This window comes from Neovison vison, chromosome 11 (assembly GCF_020171115.1).
Source record: "Neovison vison isolate M4711 chromosome 11, ASM_NN_V1, whole genome shotgun sequence".
NCBI classification, from domain to species: Eukaryota; Metazoa; Chordata; class Mammalia; order Carnivora; family Mustelidae; genus Neogale; species Neogale vison.
This window is the reverse complement of record NC_058101.1, coordinates 121,201,171-121,223,881: the sequence shown is the minus strand read 5'-3', so window position 1 is coordinate 121,223,881 and position 22,711 is coordinate 121,201,171. Positions and strand designations below refer to the sequence as shown.

The 22,711-nt window shown below is 38.7% G+C and overlaps 1 protein-coding gene across 7 annotated transcripts in view; it reads left to right on the top strand.

Annotated features, from left to right (window-relative positions):
- The window catches only part of ARHGAP24 (Rho GTPase activating protein 24), a 516,663-nt gene extending 494,795 nt beyond the window's left edge, over positions 1-21,868 (top strand). For all 7 annotated transcript variants that reach the window (XM_044224604.1, XM_044224606.1, XM_044224609.1 and 4 more), the window contains 3 exons: positions 3,117-3,238; positions 16,548-17,625; positions 20,913-21,868. In XM_044224604.1, coding sequence (XP_044080539.1) covers positions 3,117-3,238; positions 16,548-17,625; positions 20,913-21,156 — 1,444 coding nt within the window. In that variant the 3' untranslated portion in view covers positions 21,157-21,868. The remainder of the gene's footprint in view (positions 1-3,116; positions 3,239-16,547; positions 17,626-20,912) is intronic.
- The last annotated feature ends 843 nt before the right edge of the window (positions 21,869-22,711 follow it).

The following is a 22,711-nucleotide window of genomic DNA, read 5'->3' as shown; positions in this document are numbered from 1 at the left end:
ATGACCCAGGAATTGCACTACTGGGTATATATCCTAAAGATACAAACATGGGGGCGCCTGAGTGGCTCCGTGGATTAAGCCTCCGCCTTCGGCTCAGGTCATGATCCCAGGGTCCTGGGATCGAGCCCCGCATCGGGCTCTCTGCTCAGCAGGGAGCCTGCTTCCCTGTCTCTCTGCCTGCCTCTCTGTCTACTTGTGATCTCTGTCTGTCAAATAAATAAATAAACTCTTAAAAAAAAAAAAACTTAAAAAAAAAAAAAAAAGATACAAACATGGTGCTCCGAAGGGGCACGTCCACCCACATGTTTATAGCAGCAATGTCCACAATAGCCAAATTATGGAAAGAATGTAGAGTCCATCAACAGATGAATGGATGAAGAAGATGTGGTATATATACACAATGGAATACTCTCCAGCCATCAAAAGAAATGAAATCTTGCCATTTCCGATGACGTGGATGGAACTAGAGGGTATTATGCTTGGCGAAATAAGTCAATCGGAGAAAGACAACTATCATATGATTTCCCTGATATGAAGAAGTGGAGATGCAATGTGGGGGAGGTTGGGGGTAGGAAAAGAGAAAATGTAAGAAAGTGGGATTGGGAGGGAGACAAACCATAAAAGAATCAATCTCAAAAAACAGACTGAGGGTTGCTGGGGGGAGAGAGGACGGGAGAGAGTGGTGGGGATATGGACATTGGAGAGGGTATGTGCTATGATGACTGCTGTGAAATGTGTAAACCTGGCTATTAACAGACCTGTACCCCGGGGGTAAAAATAAATTATAGGTTTATTAAAAAAATAAATAAATTTAATAAAAAAAACAAAACAAAACAAAATAAAAAAAAAACTTTAAAAATCAAGACACCAAGTATTTAAAATTGAAAAATTAAATTTAAATAAAGAGATGATGGTTGGCACTACAAGTCATTGTAAGGTATCTTAAAGGAAAGCCTCTCAGCTTATTTTTAAATAATTCAAATTTTTAATTCAATATAGTGTTATCATTTACATATACTTTTTGTGTCATGATTAGGTAAACATTTGGCAGACTGGGAACTATGCAGTTTAAGACTAACGCCTGACACTGTGGACCTCACATCAATTGTAACTGATTTGGAATTCCAGAATCTCCTACTGTAACTTTTTCTGGTGATGGTAGGAAGCAAATACGAGCTTAGGTTTCAAAATTTAGAAAAAGGAAAGAAATCATCTCACTGATAACATAGACTCATTAACACATCGGGATTCTGTCCCAAGATTTTGAGCTAATTCAGGCTGCTGCAGTGAATGAGAAAGGAGGACCTCCTCTTTAAGTAAAAAGGAAAAGGCTCTTCCTTGAGAACTATATTACCCGTCTTTATCTCCATAGTAGGAGAACTTCACTTCTCTTGAAACATTTTTTTTTAAAGATTTTATTTATTTATTTGACAGAGAGAGAGAGAAAGAGAGAGAGAGATCACAAGTAGGCCGAGAGGCAGGCAGAGGGGATGGGGGAGCAGGCTCCCTGCTGAGCAGAGAGCCCAATGTGGGGCTCAATCCCAGGGCCCTGAGATCATGACCTGAGCCGAAGGCAGAGGCTTAACCCACTGAGCCACTCAGGCGCCCCTCTTGAAACATTTAAGCAGCTAAAATTCTTTTTTTGGTTCAGCTAAAAGTCTTAATCAAATAAGAAATTACACTGGTGTGAGTTTTTGCCTTTCAGTTTTACACTAGCTTAGCCTATCTAACAATAATGAATATGTGAAGCAGGCGCCTTTCTTCACAGTCATAGGGGAGTGGTCGAGAGCACAAACTCTAGAGTCAGACACTCTGGGTTCAAATCTCAGCTCTGCCACCTATTACTTGTACATCCTCAGGGAATATTCTTAGCCACCGTGGTGCCTCATGTGTCTCATCTGTAAAATGGAAATAACCATAGTATCTACCTCACAGAGTTGCTTTGAGAATTCAGTAAGTTAGTGCAATGTCTAACACCTAAAATATATTATTTTAAATAATAATTAAGTTCTCTTATTTTGCTTAGCATAATGCAGTCTAGTTTCATCCATGTTGTTGCAAATGGTAAGATTTCATTCTTTTTGATGGCTGAGTAATATTCCAGGACACACACACACACACACACACACACACACATCTTCTTTATCCATTCTATGTTAAGTGAAATAAATCAGAGAAAGATAAATCATGTGTATGGAATTTAAGAAACCAAACAGACGAACATAGGGGAAAGGGGAATAAAGAGAGAGAGAGAAAGAAGCAAACCATAAGAGACTCTTAATCATAGAGAACAAACTGAGGGTTGATGGAAGGGAGATGAGTGGGGGATGGGCTAAATGGGTGATGGGTATTAAGGAAGGCACTTATTTTGATGAGCACTGGGTATTAAAGTAATTGATTAATCAGTAAATCCTACTCACATATTAACTAGAATTCAAATAAAATTTTGAAATCATAAATAAGTAAATAAAACCAAATAAAAAAAATGAGTTCTTTTTAAATTTTTCTTCACTTCCTCTTTGTTTCATCAGTACAATTAGTAAACCATGAAATCTAGAAATGAAGAGAGGGTGGGGAATGAAAAAAGGCTGAAAGACTACAAAAACAATCCTTATTACTAAAATCATTTGAGGAAAGTCTAATTCACGCCCCTTAATCTTTAGCACCTAATAAGTTGAAAAAAAATGTGCCTATAATTTTTCGTATCTGTAGAATAAAAGTTTTAATTTAAACCATGTTTGATCTCATTTTTTAATAGACTATAAATTTGAAGCTCACAAATTACTCAATAAAGAGGGTTGATTTTTCCTCTCTGAAATACAGGACTGTACAGATGATCTTTTTTATACTTCTCAAATTGAATACACATATAAATTGAATGTTTTATATAAGGATTGGAAGAAAATCCATATTCTTGAATCTCTTGTCCATATTAGCATTATCCAGATACACCTGTTTCTGTGATTGAAAGAGGAAACTAAGCCAGGCCAGAGATGATATTTTAATGATTCCTCAAGTTTGATCCTTAATCATTTGTAATATATTTTCCCCACATTTGACTGAGAGATGTTTGAATTTCTAAATAATTTTGTCTTCATAATTGTATTTGAACACAGGTTCTTGGATGAAGTACAGTCTTATTCTGGAGTGAACAAAATGAGTGTGCAGAACTTGGCCACTGTCTTTGGCCCTAATATCCTGCGTCCCAAAGTGGAAGATCCTTTGACTATCATGGAGGGTAAGTAAATGATTACCTTACATCCTCATCAAGAGAACAATCAACTGTCTTTTGTTTGTTTGTTTTGTTTTTTTCTAAACTTTACTTATTTATAGTCTCTATACCCAATGTGGAGCTCAAACTCACAACCCAAGATCAAGAGTCATATGCTATGTGACTAAGCCAGCCAAGCACTCCCAGTCAACTCTCTTTTGGTTGGTCTGAACCTTTTCTCTTCTAAGGAAACTAGAGAAATAAGTAACTCTATGGTAACTCCATTTACTTTTTTTTCCATTTATTTATTTTTTAAATTAACATATAATGTATTATTAGCCCCAGGGGTACAGGTCTGTGAATCGTCAGGCTTACACACTTCACAGCACTCACCATAGCACATACTCTCCCCAATGTCCATAACCCAATCCCCCTCTCCATACCCCCCTCCCCCCAGCAACCCTCAGTTTGTTTTGTGATATTAAGAGTCTCTTATGGTTTGTCTCCCTCCCAATCCCATCTTGTTTCATTTTTTCCTTCCCTACCCCACAAACCTCCCACATTGCCTCTCAAATTCCTCAAATCAGGGAGATCATATGATAGTTGTCTTTCTCTGGTTGACTTATTTTGTAAGCATAATATCCTCTAGTTCCATCCACGTTGTTGCAAATGGCAAGATTTCATTTCTTTTGATGGCTGCATAGTATTCCATTGTATATATAGACCACATCTTCTATATCCATTCATCTGTTGATGAACATCTAGGTTCTTTCAATAGTTTGGCTATTGTGGACATTGCTGCTATAAACATTCGGGTGGAGGTGCCCCTTCAGATCACTACATTTGTATCTTTAGGGTAAATACCCAGTGGTGCAATTCCTGGGTCATAGGGTAGCTCTATTTTCAACTTTTTGAGGAAAACCATGCTGTTTTCCAGAGTGGCTGCACCAGCTTGCATTCCCACCAACAATGTAAGAGGGTTCCCCTTTCTCTGCATCCTCACCAGCGTCTGTCCTTTCTTGACTTGTTAATTTTGGCCATTCTGACTGGTGTGAGGTGGTATCTCATTGTGGTTTTGATTTGTATTTCCTTGATTCCAAGTGATGTGGAGCACTTTTTCATGTGTCTGTTAGCCATCTGCATGTCTTCTTTGCAGAAATGTCTGTTCCTGTCCTCTGCCCATTTCTTGATTGGATTATTTGTTCTTTGGGTGTTGAGTTTGATAAGTTCTTCATAGATTTTGGATACTAGCTCTTTATCTGGTAAGTTATTTGCAAATATCTTCTCCCATTCTGTCAGTTGTCTTTTGGTTTTGTTGACTGTTTCCTTTGCTGTGCAAAAGCTTTTGATCTTGATGAAGTCCCAATAGTTTATTTTTGCCATTGCTTCCCTTGCCTTTGGCAATGTTTCTAGGAAGAAGTTGCTGCGGTTGAGGTTGAAGAGGTTGCTGCCTGTGTTCCCCTCAAAGATTTTGATGGATTCTTTTCTCACACTGAGGTCTTTCATCTGTTTGGAGTCTATTTTTGTGTGTGGTGTAAGGAAATGTTCCAGTTTCATTGTTCTGCATGTGGCTGTCCAAGTTTCCCAACATCCATTTGTTGAAGAGACTGTCTTTTCCCCATTGGACATTCTTTCCTGCTTTGTTGAAGATTAGTTGACCATAGAGTTGAGGGTCTATTTCTGGGCTCTCTATTCTGTTCCATTGATCTATGTGTCTGTTTCTGTGGCAGTACCATACTGTCTTGATGATGACAGCTTTGTAATAGAGCTTAAACTCTGGAATTGTGATGCCACCAACTTTGGCTTTCTTTTTCAACATTCCTCTGGCTTTTTAAGGTGTTTTCTGGTTCCATATAAATTTTAGGATTATTTGTTCCATTTCTTTGAAAAACATTGATGCTATTTTGATAGTAATTGCATTAAACATATAGATTGCTTTAGGTATCATAGACATTTTCACAATATTTGTTCTTCCAATCCATGAGCATGGAACATTTTTCTATTTCTTTGTGTCCTCCTCAATTTCTTTCATGAGTGCTTTATAGTTTTCTGAGTACAGACTCTTTGCCTCTTTGGTTAGGTTTATTCCTAGGTATCTTATGGTTTTCGGTGCAATTATCAATGGGACTGACTCCTTAATTTCTCTTTCTTCTGTCTTGTTGTTAGTGTAAAGAAATGCACCTGATTTCTGTGCATTGACTTTATATCCTGACACTTTACTGAATTCCTGTACAAGTTCTAGCAGTTTTGGAGTAGAGCCTTTTGGGTTTTCCACATATAGTATCATATCATCTGCAAAGAGTGATAGTTTGGCTTCTTCTTTGCCAATTTGGATGCCTTTAATTTCTTTCTATTGTCTGATTGCTGAGGCTAGGACTTCTAGTACTATGTTGAATAGCAGTGATGAAAATGGACATCCCTGCCATGTTCCTGACCCTAGCAGAAAAGCTCTCAGTTTTTCCCCATTGGGAATGACATTCACTGTGGGTTTTTCATAGATGGTTTTGATGATACTGAGGTGTGTACCCTCTGTCCTTACACTTTGAAGAGTTTTGATCAAGAAAGGATGCTGTACTTTGTAAAATGCTTTTTCAGTATCTATTGATAGTATTATATGTTCTTGTTCTTGTTCTTTCTTTTCTTATTCTTTCTTTTATTAATGTATTGTATCACATTGATTGATTTGTGGATGTTGAACCAACCTTGCAGCCCTGGAATAAATCCCACTTGGTTATGGTAAATAATCCTTTTAATGTATTGAATCCTATTGGCTAGTATTTTGGTGAGAATGTAAATTTATTTATTGACTTCAGTTCTTCAAGGGAAAAATCTTCTCTTTGGGAGTTGGGCATTTTTTTTGAGTTTACTACACATAATAATTTACTAAAAGATTCCTCAGTAGCCTTATAAGAACAAATCAGCCATGAAGTATTATGCAGGAATTAGAAAAATCTAGTTCACAAATCTAGCCTCATACAATTTTCAGAAAATTCAGTAAGTAACTATTTTAATATTTTTTTCCATATGTAAAACTTTATTCAAAATTTTTAAATGAATTAATGTACATAAAGTACCTAGAATACTGTCAGGTACATAAAAAGCCATCCTAACTACCATTATGACAGAGGAACTCCAAATGATATTTAAAACATTCTAGCCAGTACATATTAAGTTTATATATTGTTATTAACTTTGGGTTTTTTTGACTGATTTCAAGAAATAGAAAAAGATGGTCTTCTGTAAGATAATGCTGCTTATTAAACTGTGGTTTGAAATATGAATTGTTTTCTAGATGATAAAATGCTTCAAATTATTTTCCACAAGGAACTTCTATTTCTGTTTGTTTCCAGCAGGACTTACTGCTTGAATACCTTTCCTATTTATGGCCATTAGTAGTATTGTTGCTTTCTAAAAACTGGACTAACTGAACATTTAAGAATTTAATAAGGAAGAGGGAAGAAGAAAGAATGAGTAATTCATTTTTACTCTGAGCTTATTTAGAACAAAATATACTCCTGATACTGTTTTTTCCTTGAAAATTCTAAGATTTTCATTCCTCTATGTCTTTTTTTTTTTTTAAGATTTTATTTATTTATTTGACAGAGAGCGATAACAAGTAGGCAGAGAGGCAGGCAGAGAGAGAGGAGGAAGCAGGCTCCCAGCTCAGCAGGGAGCCCGATGTGGGGCTTAATCCCAGGACCCTGGGATCATGACCTGAGCCGAAGACAGAGGCTTTAATCCACTAAGCCACCCAGGCACCTCTCCTCTATGTCTTATGAGACAGAAGGAAAGCTTTTTTTTTTTAGTTCAAAAAAAAGTGGGGAGTAAAAAAAAAAGCTGAGCTTTTTTTGAGCTCAGCTTCATTTCCTTGTCAGATATTTAGGGCAATATCAACTGAACACCAAATTTGGGGCAATAAGTTAGTTGGTCCAAAAAACTTAATTTCTTTTGGAAGAGTTTAGCAGACATTAGATGAATAAAATGTGAAGCTATAAGAAGCTTACAAGTCCTTTAGTGTATGGTTTTCTAAAACTTTTTAAAATATAAAATAGAATGTATATGGGGGTGCCTGGGTGGCTCAGTTGGCTAATCATCTGCCTTCAGCTCGGGTCTTGATCCCAGGGGCCTGGTATGGAGCCCTGATTTGGGCTCCCTGCTCAGTGGGAAGCCTGCTTCTCCCTCACCCACTCTCCCTGCTTGTGTTCCCTCTCTCGCTGTCTCTCTCTCTGTCAAATAAATAAAATATTTTTTAAAAATTTGAACGCATATGATAATGAAAACCACCAATAATGCACATACATACACATTGTAATGAAGTTATATAAGACAAATACTCTAGAAATCCCCACCCAGGTCAAGAAATATAACTTTTTTAAGCATCCCAAAGTCCTTTTCTGTGTCCTATTACTCCATCTTACTCCCACACTTACTTATAACTCTATTTTACTATATAAACATTTGTATCAATCACTTCCTTGTATTTCTTGATAGTTTTAACAACCAAATAGATTTCTTAGGCATTATATTTAACCTTTACTCTTATTTTATTTGATATTTTTTAATGTCTTTGGCCCTAATATCCTGACTTCAGGAACATATAAAAAGGATAATGAACCAAAACCAGTGGGTTTTAATCCCAGGAAGGCCAACTTGGATAGCTATTTAAAAATCAATGTAATTCACCATATTAGCAGACAAATTTTTTTTTAATCCTCTCCTTGGATATAAAAAAGGTATTTTACAAAATCTAACACCACTCATGGTAAAGGCTGTCAGCAAATTAGAAATAAAAGGAACTTAACAAAGGTCAACTGTAAAAAAAAAATTTAGTTATAATATTACACTTAATGGTGAAAGATGGACTGCTTTCCCCCCTAAGATTGAGCATAAGATAAGATAGCCTACTTCCGGTGCTTCGACTGTACCAGAAATCCTAGCCAGGACAAGAAAGTGTTAAGAAGGAATTAAAGACACACAAATTAGGAAGTAGTAAACCTCTGTTTATTCACAGACAAGATGATAACTCATGTAGGAAATGCTAGGAAATCTACAAGGAAAGTTATTATAACTAATAAGTGAACTTACCAAGGTCATATGAGACAATGTCAATTTATAACAATTCATTTTATTTCTATGCAATAACATTGATGGCAATTGAAATAAAAATATAATTTTAGAACAACACTTATAAATATCAAAAATTAGGGATAAGTTTAAGAAAATATGCACAAGACATATATCCTAAAGACTACTAAACATGTATTTAAAAAACTATATAAATGGGGAAATATACTATGTTCATCAATTAGAATAGTCAAAATGAATAAGCTATTCATTTTCCTAAAGTTTACCTATAGTCTCAACATAATTCTCAAAAATATCAGGGAAAAAAATTTATTTGTAGAAATTGTCAATCTGCTTGTAAACCTTACATGGAAATAAAAATTATCCAGAATAGTCAAAACAATTTGAAAGGGAAAAAGAAAGTTGACATATACTACTTGATTTAAGACTTAACTATAATGCTACAAATAATCAAGGTAGTGTGGTAACAACATAAAGATGGTCATATAGATCAATGTAATAGAACAGAGTCAAGAAATAGACCTACACATGTCATCATTTGTTTTTGTTGTTTTTTTTTGTTTTTTTTTTTATTTTCCCAATTTATTTATTTTCAGAAAAACAGTATTCATTATTTTTTCACCACACCCAGTGCTCCATGCAAGCTGTGCCCTCTATAATACCCACCACCTGGTACCCCAACCTCCCACCCCCCCCGCCACTTTAAACCCCTCAGACTGTTTTTCAGAGTCCATAGTCTCTCATGGTTCACCTCCCCTTCCAATTTACCCAAATTCCCTACTCCTCTCTAACGCCCCTTGTCCTCCATGCTATTTGTTATGCTCCACAAATAAGTGAAACCATATGATAATTGACTCTCTCTGCTTGACTTATTTCACTCAGCATAATCTCTTCCAGTCCCGTCCATGTTGCTACAAAAGTTGGATATTCGTCCTTTCTGATGGAGGCATAATACTCCATAGTGTATATGGACCACATCTTCCTTATCCATTCATCCGTTGAAGGGCATCTTGGTTCTTTCCATAGTTTGGCGACTGTGGCCATTGCTGCTATAAACATTGGGGTACAGATGGCCCTTCTTTTCACGACATCTGTATCTTTGGGGTAAATACCCAGGAGTGCAATTGCAGGGTCATAGGGAAGCTCTATTTTTAATTTCTTGAGGAATCTCCACACTGTTCTCCAAAGAGGCTGCACCAACTTGCATTCCCACCAACAGTGTAAGAGGGTTCCCCTTTCTCCACATCCTCTCCAACACATGTTGTTTCCTGTTTTGTTAATTTTGGCCATTCTAACTGGTGTAAGGTGATATCTCAATGTGGTTTTAATTTGAATCTCCCTGAGGGCTAATGATGATGAGCATTTTTTCATGTGTCTGATAGCCATTTGTATGTCTTGATTGGAGAAGTGTCTGTTCATATCTTCTGCCCATTTTTTGATGTGTTTGTCTGTTTCGTGTGGCTTGAGTTTGAGGAGTTCATTATAGATCCTGGATATCAACCTTTTGTCTGTACTGTCATTTACAAATATCTTCTCCCATTCCGTGGGTTGCCTCTTTGTTTTTTTGACTGTTTCCTTTGCTGTGCAGAAGCTTTTGATTTTGATGAAGTCCCAGAAGTTTATTTTCTCTTTTGTTTCCTTTGCCTTTGGAGACGTATCTTGAAAGAAGTTGCTGTGGCTGATATCAAAGAGATTACTGCCTATGTTCTCCTCTAAGATTCTGATAGACTCCTGTCTCACGTTGAGGTCTTTTATCCATTTTGAGTTGATCTTTGTGTACGGTGTAAGAGAATGGTCGAATTTCATTCTTCTACATATAGCTGTCCAGTTTTCCCAGCACCATTTATTGAACATCATTTGTTTTTGACATATGTGCCAAGTTAGTTCAGTGGGAAAGGGATAGTCATTTCAACAAATGATACTGGAAAATTTCATATCTGTTTTAAGAAATCCTCTATCCTTACTTCTCATCACTCAGAAAATTAACTTGAAATGGATCATAGACCTAAATGTAAGAGCTAAAAGCATAAAACTTAGGGAGGAAGATACAGGAGAAAAAACCTTATGGCTTTGAGTTAGTCAAAGACTTACTAAGACACAAAAATCTCTAACCATAAAAAAAAATTGAGAATTTGGACTTTATCAAAATTAAAACTTTTGCTCTTCAAAAGATATCCTTAAGAGAACAAAAAGGCAAGCCATAGAAATGAGGAATATAATGTGAATCAAATATCTGTTAAAGAATTTGTTTTAAAGGTATATAAATAACACACACAAATAATAGGACAGTGAAGCCAGGTGGGGGGAGGGGAATGAGTGAAAGATCTGCAGTCAAATGCTCTACCCCTGAGCTATACCCCCAAGAGTGAAAGATCTGAATTAGACATTTCATCAGAGATAAAGAAATAGCAAATAACACATAGAAAGATGCTCAGTATTTTTAGTCATTACAGGAATGCAAATTTAAGCTATAATGAGCTACCACTACACATCCTCTACAAAGTATAAAATTAAGACTTAAAATACTAGGCTTGGCTGGTAGAAATACAAAATGTTAGAGCCATTTTGCAAAGTTGGGTAGCTTCTTAAAAACTTACCTTTTAACTTAACTTAAAAACTTAACTACTTATTAGCCATAAGACCCAACAGAGAGCAGTGTGCTAAGTATTTAGCCCCATATAAAGAAAATACATGTTCACCCAAAACTCTAGTCAAATGTTCATATCAACTTTATTTTATAATAGCTCCAATCTGAAATCAGACCAGTTGTCCATCAATCAGTGACAAGATAAACAATTTTTGGAATATTCATAAAATGGAATACTACCCAGCAATGAAAATAATGAACTGTTGTTACATCCAACAATATGGATAAATCTCAAAAGTATTATACTCAGTGAATAATGCCTAGACACAAAAGATTTCATACTGTATAATTCCATTTATATGAAATTCTAGAAAAAGAAAAACTATAGTGTTAGAAAGCAGATCAGTGATTACCATGGTTCGAAGGTGGGGATAGGGAATTGGCTACAAATAGGCACAAGGGAATTACCTATTTCATGATTAGATGGTGTTTCCAGGACTGTCATTTGTCAAAATTCATTATATAACTTACAGACATCTGTACATGTACAGAATGACACATGTATAAGGTTAGGCATTGCAAAAACGCAAATTGGAACTTCATTTCGTAGATGGCTGTCGTATACACCTGATATGTACGTGTATTTTAAAGTGCCTAGGTACCTTTAAAGGAAAGTTGAATTCTTATCCAATTCTTGTGAAGAAGTGCCTATAAAGTGGTATTTAAATTCAACCTTTATAAATGTATACAGATGAGGGGAAGTTCAGGATCCACATAGCACACTGGGACCCCCGAATCTGCTTGGACTCTTCAGAATGGGCTGGTGATCATAACCACTCTGACCTCATTATTTGGGCTTCAGGCTTTTCATTAGCAGCCCAAGGAAGAGAATGACAGAGAGGAGGAAATAAAAAGTAAAAAAAAGAGTATATAGTGACACACACTTCATCATTACTAAGCTAGTCTGTCCGAAAAAGATATAAAAATTGAAAGAAAATCCCTTTGCAAGAACTATTGCCATTGATTATTCTGGATACTAGATGAAAGCAAAGCCTCCCAAGGTAGAAGAAAGAGATTTCTAGATCACTAGGGCCCTGACAGTCACTCTATAATTATGGCAGGTAACTTGTCATGAGTGTTCACAGACTTGTCATGGAGATCTTGGGAATGTCACTCTTCGATTAATTAAATGCCCTGCATAGTTCACAGCCCTGGTGAGAAGCACTGATGCTTCAGATGCTGATATTCTAGTGATGGGAGGAAGCTCCGTTTTCCCACAGTACTAGACAGAGGCATATATAATCGAGGTGGCTAATATTTGAAAGTGTGTCTGTCATATGAGCAAATAATGCAATAGGACTAAGTACACATGTCTTCAAACAGTGCATAAACGACAGTGTTGACAGCCGTTTTAACTATACTAAAATCTTTTCATCAGATTCACTCCTACATGCACAGAAAATAGGATGACAGATTCAGAAGTGGCTAAAAAAGGAAAGATGGATATATAATACCATTCATCTTTTGAGTCCTTTTTCTTCCACAACTCTGATTCAATACATAAATGTCTTTTATTTACTTTCTTACTTAGAACAACTCCAAGCTTACTTGTTGCTGCTACAGCTTAAACTCCAACAGCTGAAACATCTAGAATGAGGGCATGCTCTGGAGTAAGAAGACAAAGTATGACATTTCACCCTGGTCATTTATCATCTCGGTGGCCTTGAACAAACAGCTGAACCTCTCTGAACCTCAATTTTCTCTTCTGAAAAATTTTAAGTCCTATCTCACAGCCTTTTGAGAAACTTAATTTAAAAGATGTAAGTGAAACATCTCCACCTAAATCACTGTTTCTCAAACTCCAACACACATACGAACCACCCGGAGATCTTGTTAATGGGCAAGTTCCCCGATTGAGAAGATCTTCAGTGGGTCCTGCAAGACTGTAGCTCCCAAGTGATATTAGAATCTGAACCAGACCCTTCCCTCTCCACCTGAAGAATTTTATTTCCTCCTGATGCCCCAGACAAACCTGTCTTCCCTCACCGGGGAGGGAGGCGGGTGCTGCTGCTGAGAAGGGGACAGGTTGGATTACTGCTGATGTCATCTGGGAGCTGGTTAGAAATGTACAATCTCATGCCCCACCCAAAACATTTTAACAGAATCTCCAGGTAATTTGAATGAACACTAATGTTTGAGCAACATTGACCCAGAATCAGACCTGGCACGTTGAAGATTTGGGATCTAAATGTACTGTTAGGTTTTGGATTATCACAGAAGTGTGCAGGATATAATGGATTTAACACATTTTTTCATATTCAAAATTTGATTTTTGAATTACATCCAGAGTCATATTTTGCCAACACATTGCTTTAAGCTAAAGAGTGTCCTCACCCCAGCCAGATCAGGCTTTTGCTCCTTGACAGCTAGCCAGTTAGTAGCTGTTTCCAGTAGGAATCTGCATTGCCCAAGCCCTTGTCATAGTTTTCCCCACCAAATCTCAATTTAAGTATTTTGTATAGAAAGTACACTTACTAACTGGAATTTAAATTGTTTTGCTGTGTCTATTTACTGGAGACCATTCCTAAGAGCAACATCATATAAACCCAGTTAACACATCAAATTAGTATATATCAAGTCAAAGCAAAGATGATTGATGTCTCCATTAGCCTATACTGTTTATTGTGGGTACATGAATAAATGAATACTTAAGGAGTTTCTTGGGTTATTGAGGGGGAAGGGACTCCAAGTTAGGAAACTACTTGAGAAGCCTATTTAATGGTGACAGCCAGTTTTAAGGGATAGGAGCTCAGCTTGGAAGGCAGTGAGGAATATGTGAAAATATACTTGAGATTTCAGCTAGTATTCTATAAAACCTGAGAACTCCATTGATTTTTTTAATGAATTACTGCTTTTAATAATGGATTAACTTTTTTTATCCTTTATTGTCTTGAGTTATTTTTGCTGTCTGAGATTTATACTCATTTCTAATTCATCCTTTACAGTGCATAGTGAAGATACAAGAATCAAATAGAAACCATGGTATTTTCATCTGTGTAAGAGAATTATTTTCTTCCTCATAGGACTTTTCATCATTTAAAATGTCCTGCCTAATGCTTTCTTGTTTCTTGTAGAGCAGGTTTGGTAGTAACAGATTCTCTCAGTTTTTGTTTATCTAGCAATGTCTTTATTTCCCCTTCATTTTGAAGCATAGGTTTGTTGGATATAGAATTCTTGCCTGACAGTCTTTTAGTATTTTGAATATCTTATCGCATTACCTTCTGGCAATGAGAAATCAGCTGTTAATCTTACTAAGGATCCCTTGTACATGAGTTGTTTCTCTCTGTTCCTTTCAAGAGTCCTTCTATGTTTTTGGTTTAAGACAGCTTGACTACAGTGGGTCTAGGTTTAGATCCTTTGACATCTATCTAGCATGGAATTTGGTGATCCTTTTGGATATACAGATCATGTTTTTCATCAAACTGGGACATTTTCAGCAACTATTTCTTTAAATATTCTTTCTCTTATGGGACTCTCCTTCTGGAACTACCATTAGGCATATGCTGGCATACTTTATGGTGTCCCACAGGTCTGTGAGGCTGTTTATTTTTCTTCCTTTATTTTCCTTTATGTTTTTTGGACTGGATAACGTCAGTTGACCTATTTTCAGGTATAACATTCTTTCTTCCACCTGCTCGTATCTGCTGTTGTTTGCCTCTACTGATTTTTTTTTTTTTCATTTCAGTTTTTATACTTTTCAACTCCAGCATATCTATTTGGTTCATTTTTTATACTTTCTGTCTCTTTATTGATAATAAATAAATTGGTGAAACATTATTCTCATTTCCATCTCATCTCTTTAGATATCTCTCATCTGGTCCTTTAGACATGGTTTCCTTTAGTTATTAGAACACATTTAAAACAGCTGATTTAAAGTCTTTGTCTAGTGAGTACACTGTCTGGGCATCCTCAGAATTTTTTTTTTCCCCCCTGAGTATGGGCTATAAAGTCTTTACTCTTTACATGTCTCAAAATTTTCATTGAAAAGACATTTTTAATAATATAATAATGTGAGAACTTTGGATATCAGGTCCTCCCCTTCCTTAGGTTTGTTGTTGTTTGCCTAGCGATTTTTCTGGACTAATTCTGTAAAGTGTATATTCTTTGCCATATGTGGCCACTGATGTCTATGCTTGGTTTGCTTGGTTGTCAACTGATTATTGGCAAAGATTTCCTTAAATTGCCTAGACCAATAGTCCCCACCCCCTTTTATTAACCATAGGGCAAAAATGTATGCAAACCTTGACAGGTAGTTCACAATTCTGCAGTAGCCTTCAGTTTCTGCTCATGCAGAGCCTCAAGATTAGCCAGAGGGCAGAGACTAGGGACTTTCAGTTCTTTCCTGAGCATACAAACAGTTGTAGACATGTACATAACCCTAAAGATGCATGTGGTCTTCTAAACTCCCAGGAATAGAGCCAAGCTTTTCAACACCCCCTCCCCCATGGAAATCACATTCCTCAGATTCCTTTTAAGCTTGTGGTTAGCCTGTTGTCTGTCCCAACTGTTTTCCACTGCTTCTGGCAGCCATGATGTTAAACGAAAGAGCCCTCATTATTTTTGACAAATGCCCCTGAGAAAAATGCTCTTCACGCTGGTCAGATTCCTGGTCAGATCAAATAAAGACATCCATTGTGAGGGGGGGTCTTCAAGGGAACCACAAACAGGTCAAGCAGTGACAGTACTCTGGGAATGGAGTTTGGAATTCCAACTCTGTTTTGCCCATTGCAGTGGCTGCCAATCTGCTGGTTTCCACTGTGACTGTGGGATACTAGCTTTCAAAGCTACTGCAAAGCTGGGAAGAAGAGGGTGGGGACAGTTAAAACCCCACAGAACTTGCTGTTTCTTACTGAGCCACCATTTTTCTTGAGTAAAAATTCTCCAGACTGTAACAAGCCTTTAATTAATTTCCAGGTCCCTATGAATGTTGATTCAGGATACTTTTGTCAGTTGTTTTTACAGAAAAGAGGGTTTTTGGAGATCCTTATTACACCATTCTGGCTGATGTCACTTAAAATGCCTTGAAACTTTTGAATAGTGCACAAAAGTCACATGGAACTTATCTTGCTACATTAGAAAGACAGAACCCATATCCACCAGAGATCATATAGGGTTCCACTAAGAAATGCCACTAAAATATCTTGGTGGTTTGAGGCAACTGTCAGATGAGAGATCACATTGACCTCCTCCTAAGGAAGATTTCTCATAAATAAATCTCAAACTTGCAGGAAATGGTGTCTAATGATTAAAAGCCTATTCTCTGGAACTAGCTAGCTCTGATTTGAAGTCCTGATTCTGCTGCTTAATAGCTTTGTGACCTTCATCATGTTACTTAACATTTACAATACAATGATAATAACCACCTATTTGAAGATTTGTCTTAAAACCCAACTAACAAAAATAAAGTGCTTGGTATGGTTTGTGGCAAACATAAATGCTCAAGAACTTTTGGTTTCTATTGCTGCTATCATCATTAAGAATATAGTTTAGCACTACTGATAATAATGCTGAATGTTCATCTGATCATGGTTCTTTAAGAGTCACTTTCGAAGTGGGAAGTAAAACTATTTCACTCGTATTACTGTGTTTCCTATGTGATTCTAGGCACTGTGGTGGTCCAGCAGTTGATGTCTGTGATGATTGGCAAGCACGACCGCCTTTTCCCCAAAGAGGCAGAACCACAAAGCAAACCCCAAGATGGAGTGAGTAACAATAACAATGAAATTCAGAAGAAAGCCACCATGGGTCAGCTACAGAACAAGGAGAACAATAATACCAAGGACAGTCCTGGTAGGCGGTGCTCTTGGGACAAGTCTGAGTCTCCTCAGAGAAGCGGCATGGATAACGGGTCCCCCACAGCTGTACCGGGTAGTAAAACCAACAGCCCGAGGAACAGCGTTCACAAGCTGGATGTGTCTAGGAGCCCCCCTCTCATGGTCAAAAAGAATCCTGCCTTCAATAAGGGCAGTGGGATAGTCACCAACGGATCCTTCAGCAGCAGTAATGTGGAAGGTCTGGAGAAAACCCAGACCACTCCCAATGGGAGCTTACAGGCCAGAAGGACCTCTTCCCTGAAGGGGTCTGGTACCAAAATGGGCACCCACAGTGTCCAGAATGGTACCGTGCGAATGGGCATTTTGAACCCCGACACACTTGGGAACCCCATGAACGGTCGCAGTATGAGCTGGCTGCCCAATGGCTATGTGACCCTGAGGGATAACAAGCAGAAAGAGCAAGCGGGAGAGTCAGGCCAGCACAACAGGCTCTCCACCTATGACAACGTCCATCAGCAGTTCTCCATGATGAACCTGGATGACAAGCAGAGCGTCGACAGTGCCACCTGGTCCACCTCCTCCTGCGAAATCTCCCTCCCCGAGAATTCCAACTCCTGTCGCTCCTCCACCACCACCTGCCCAGAGCAAGACTTTTACGGGGCTAATTTTGAGGACCCTGTTTTGGATGGGCCCCCGCAGGACGACCTCTCCCACCCTGGGGACTATGAAAACAAGAGTGACCGGAGGAGTGTGGGAGGTCGAAGTAGTCGTGCCACCAGCAGCAGTGACAATAGTGAGACATTCGTGGGCAACACCACCAGCAACCACAGCGCACTGCACAGTTTAGTGTCCAGCCTGAAGCAGGAGATGACCAAACAGAAGATAGAGTATGAGTCCAGGATAAAGAGGTGAGGAAAATCCGGAGCGCCTAGCTGCCAGAAAGGCTGCAACCACCTCCTCCCACAGGGACGGGTTGACACGGGAGGTTAAACACGCTGGTTCCAGAGCCAAAGACCCGAGTTCAAGTCCAGGCTTCCCCACTTGTAAGCTGTGGGACTTGGGGAGACTTCTCTGTGAGCTTTCGGGTTCTTACTGTGAAAAACTGGAAATAGGAGTAATTTTTTACCTTAAAAGCATATGAGAAATCACCGAGCATTGTCCCTGGCACAGAATAGTGTCTCCATCATTCTATCGTCTGTTGTTAAATGTGTAGGTTTGTGTTAAGGGCTGGAAAGAGGGCCTGGGATCAATGGAAAGTAAGGAGCCTGTTTTCACTGATGGGCAGAGAGTGAGATGAGGATAAAGAAAAGGTGTCGAAGGAAACATCTCTCTTTTTTACTATTTTAATCGTTGGATGTTGAGAGAGGGTCCACTGCCCACCGGGCTCAGTGCCAGGCCTTGAGGGGTCAGCGGTGAATAAAATAGACAAAAACTCAGCCCTCATGGAACCCGCTTCCATTCCACCGCAGAGACAGATCAAGAAGTAAAGTAGATCAGATGCTCAGTGGAAGACTAACACGGCAGAGGGGTCAGAAGCTTTGGTGAGGTGTAAGGTCATGTGCAGGGCCTTCCAGGTAGTCAAAGAGGAAGCTGTGCGGATCCCTGAGAAAAGAGCAAGTGGAAATAACAGGAGATGGACTGGGCTGGGAGCTCAGAGGGGGAACAGGACCCAGCGGCGTAAGACCTTGGGGATCATTTTCAGTCTGGTTTTTGTTCTGAGATTAGGATCCATGGATGTTTTGAGAAGAGCAATGACATAAAGTGTGTTCATATGCACAAGGGAAATTGTAGGCTAAATGAGGAGCAAAAGCTATGATTTCTAAGGAAGCGATGATGGGAACTCCTAATTTATATCAGTTTGCATCTTCTCACAAGATGACCAAGGTAGGAGTGTGCCTAGCAACTTCTCCAGGAAAGCAGCCGCAGCAGGATAAGGGGTGTTTGCCGAGGGTCCTTTGTTCACAGCGCCCCTGACTGCCATGTGTTCTGTGGACTTGAGAAGTGGGAATGGAGAATGGAGCCCAGGGCTCACAAACAGTACCTTGGGCCAGAAACCAGAACGTCCTCCCCGGCATTTTCACCATGGTTATGGATATTCTAAAACCGATGGTCTTCATGATCTCCCCTCAGCTTAGTGTAGGTGAAGAGGGCATTTCACTCTCAAGTAGAAGGCTCAAGGCTTAGTTCAGCATGAAGCCGCCCTCTATGGTCTCCACCCTCGTTTCAGACTATGCAGCTTGGTGGCCCTCCTCCTTCATGGGTGTTCGGGGTCCTCCTAGGAGTGGGCCTCAGTCTTTGTCCTGCTTCAGAAGCTCCATGTCACCAGAGCCACACGCTGCTGCTGTATACATAAAGTTGGCTTCCGTGCATTTTAATACGTCTACCATCCATTAGTCAGTTATCAGGCCAAAAGTTACAGATTTCCAAGAACTTTGGTAAAGTAAATATAAACTGAAGTACCACTTACACATTAAGTTGAAAAATGACTTTCTTAGAAAGTAGTTTTTGTAAACCTTGCTGAACAGAAACTTGGTTTGAATTTTTCTATATAATGCCAAGCGGCAGGAGGTTTACAGAAGAAGAAAAATGCTATCAGCTAATAAGGTGACTCTCATTTCTGAGTGTCGTTGTTGGAATCACTGGCTACCAGAGCTCTGAATTTCTGCCAGTACATGACAATAACTTAGCACTTAGCACTAGGAAGCAAGAGACAGCACTTTAAACTTGTATTAATAGAGGGAAAAAAGCTATTCTGAATGGTTGCCGATATACACATTCATTTGTGAGAACACTGGTGGCCTGTTTGTGTTCTGTGATCTATGGTGCACTTCAGAGACTTTGAGAAAATAATGGAACTTCCCAGTAGAATGTCATCTCAGTGAGCCCTCTTCCTGTAGCATTCCTACCCCCCTGACAGCCGGAGGGAAAGGCCCATAGCAGAGTGGGGCAGATGAGCTGCCATGGGGGCCCAAGGCACAGAAATGGAAGAGTTAACCGTTCTAATTAATTTGTGATCGTTCCTATTTGCAGTCATACATTTCTCTTTCAATTTCTTTTAAACTCCATCCCATAAATACTGAAGTTAGACCAATTCATAGATCTATGATATAGATGATAGTAGATAGATAATACTTTATTTTGTTTAGTTATGACTGATATGTGTTGTTTAGCTTTTAAATGTATGAGTTTGGTGTTCTTTTACCCCCAAAATTAGTTCCTAACCTAATTAGTTCCTAATTAGTTCCTAACCTAACCTGTATTGTGGTAGGAGAAATTTGTTTATATTATCAATTATTTGGCCTGGTAAAAACTATTCTGTTTTTACTGGTTTGGGATTCCCTATATGACTAATAGATCAAGTCTGTTGGTCAAGTTGTTCCAACCTTTTACATTTCTTCTAATTTCTATCAGATCTATAATTTCTGAGAAAGGAAAATCTCCTATTATTATAGGTTTATCAATTTCTCCTTATTATTTTATTATATTTTATATTGAATAATGTGAGGCTAGACTACTTGGTGAATAAAAGTTCAGTATTGTTCATATCTCTCTGTGAATTGGTCCTTTTATCATTAAGTCATGGTCATCTTTAATTGTAATAATGCTTTTTGCTGAAAATCTATTTCTTCCGATACTAATATTGCTATGCCTCTTTTATTTTGATTAGTAACTTCCTGGCAGAAATGACTTGAGCTATCCAGCCATGACATTCTCACTATCGTTATTTTTCCTTTGCCCAAAAGCAAATACGATGTTCTCTTTTCTCTTCCAACTTTATCAGATTTTCTCTTTTCTTTTAGTAAAGCCAGCTTCACCTGAAATGACTGCAGGAAGCCCTGTGGTTTGGGTTTCCTCCTGCATCTGCCATTCTGTGCTCACTGATAATCAGTCTGCGGCTTCTCTGTGCTCACATTCATTTATTAACAATCAAATGACAACTAAGTGCTTCCAAGCGAGGTCTTGGGGTCTTCTTGTTAAAATGATAGTAAATCATCCCAGCAGATAGAATCAATGAATGAACGAATAAGTAAAAATACATCTTTTAAATCATTAGACCTTACTTTACTGATTTGAAAGGGTCCATTACAATTTACTAAGCCTTGTAGAGATAGAGTTCAGAAAATATCTGCATCCCCATCACATTTCAAGTGAATGACATCACTTTATCCTTTGTTCCTTCCCTCACCTTCTCTAGCTTAGAGCAGCGAAACTTGACTCTGGAAACAGAGATGATGAGCCTCCATGATGAACTGGATCAAGAAAGGAAGAAGTTCACAATGATAGAAATCAAAATGCGAAACGCCGAGCGAGCAAAAGAAGATGCCGAGAAAAGAAATGACATGCTTCAGAAAGAAATGGAGCAGTTTTTCTCCACGTTTGGGGAGCTGACAGTGGAACCCAGGAGAACCGAGAGAGGAAACACAATATGGATCCAGTGAGCCTGCTTCCTCCCACTGTCTCCGATGGACGTGGCGGGGGCTCCGGGGTGCTGGTGGGAACATTCTGTGGGATCGGGTGGCTGGTCCCCTGCTGTACAGTGCTCTAACTGGTGAAGGCATATCATTTACAGACATTAGCCATCCATATCTGCAATGTGTACCAAAGTTATGTCATGCCCCATAATGCTACTGTCAAGTGTTACAACTGGATATGTGTATAGAGAGTAGTTTTAAAAAGTAAACTAAAAATGGGAAGCATATCTCAAGAATTATTTTATTGCAAGTCTTGTATTTAAAATGTTAAATCAATATGTTGTTGCAATTTAGCTTGCTTTCAAGCTTCACCCTTGCACTTAACATAAGCTATTTTTGGCATTGTGTTATCATCAGCTTATTTTATAAATCAATATTTTTATTTCCCCTTTTGCTGAGGAAATGAAGATGAGCAGATATATAAATATATATATAAATATATATCAGATGAGTTATTAAAGTCAAAAGAATATTTCGTGGCTGTGCTGTTTGTGCCAATAGACCCCGCCATGACGAAAAAGAGAAATGTAAATAGTTTTATAAAATACAGTAGAATCACCAGGAACCTTTGGTTTGCTCTTTAAATTCCTCCCCTGACACTGCTCAGTTTTCTTAGGGAGGTATCTTGACACAGAGAATTTTGGATTTTGTGGGAAAAAAATAAAAGACCCCATCTCAAGGCTTATTGTCTGCGTCTGCCTGGTCAGTCCCACAGATGAATGTCTCCTGTGTGGAATGCACTTTAGAGGGAGCAGATGGTAAAAGCATTTAATGAGTCCACGCCATGAACTACTCTGACCTTCGGGACTGAGTCAAGGTAACGGCTACATGGTTTCCAGAACAGTTCTTTACACCATTGGGAGGTTGGGAAACAATGCTCACAACTCGTTGCCACAGGAACCCCTCCTATACACTCAGACCTTGCCTCCACCCCCCAGCAAACACACTGAAGTGCAGGCAGTGAGATGGTGTGACCGTGACCCTCTCAGTTGAACTGGCTAGCATGCGATCCGTACAGGGACGTTTCTGTCACTCAGGCCTACTGTCCTGTTATCACCCGGGATTCTATCTGCAGGACTGCTGGGAAAGGCAGGGGATGGAGTGGATAGCCCAGGAGGAGAAGGAGACGAGTTAGGAAGAAGCCAACCATTTTGCTTCTAATTTTTACAATTTTGTTCTTCCCAGTTGAAAACATACTTGTTCACAACAATTTTAAGATGTGAAAATTTTGACAAGTTTATGCACATGAGTAATGGTGACCATCTGTAGGAGCCCAAGGCTCTCTGGAGGTAGAGTTTGGAAAGAACAACTCTTCACGCTCCAGTAAGGCAATGACTTTGGGAAGCCAAAGGCAAGGAACTATTGGGTTCCTTGGGAAGCCAGGCAAGGAACTATTTCTCACACTAGATCGAAAAGTCACAAAAGGCATAACTGGAAATAAAGACTGCTTGAGTTTGTAGAACTGTGTTGTTAGAAGGTTCTATGTCTGTGTGTGCTTATTTATTTTCAAATGGAACATAAG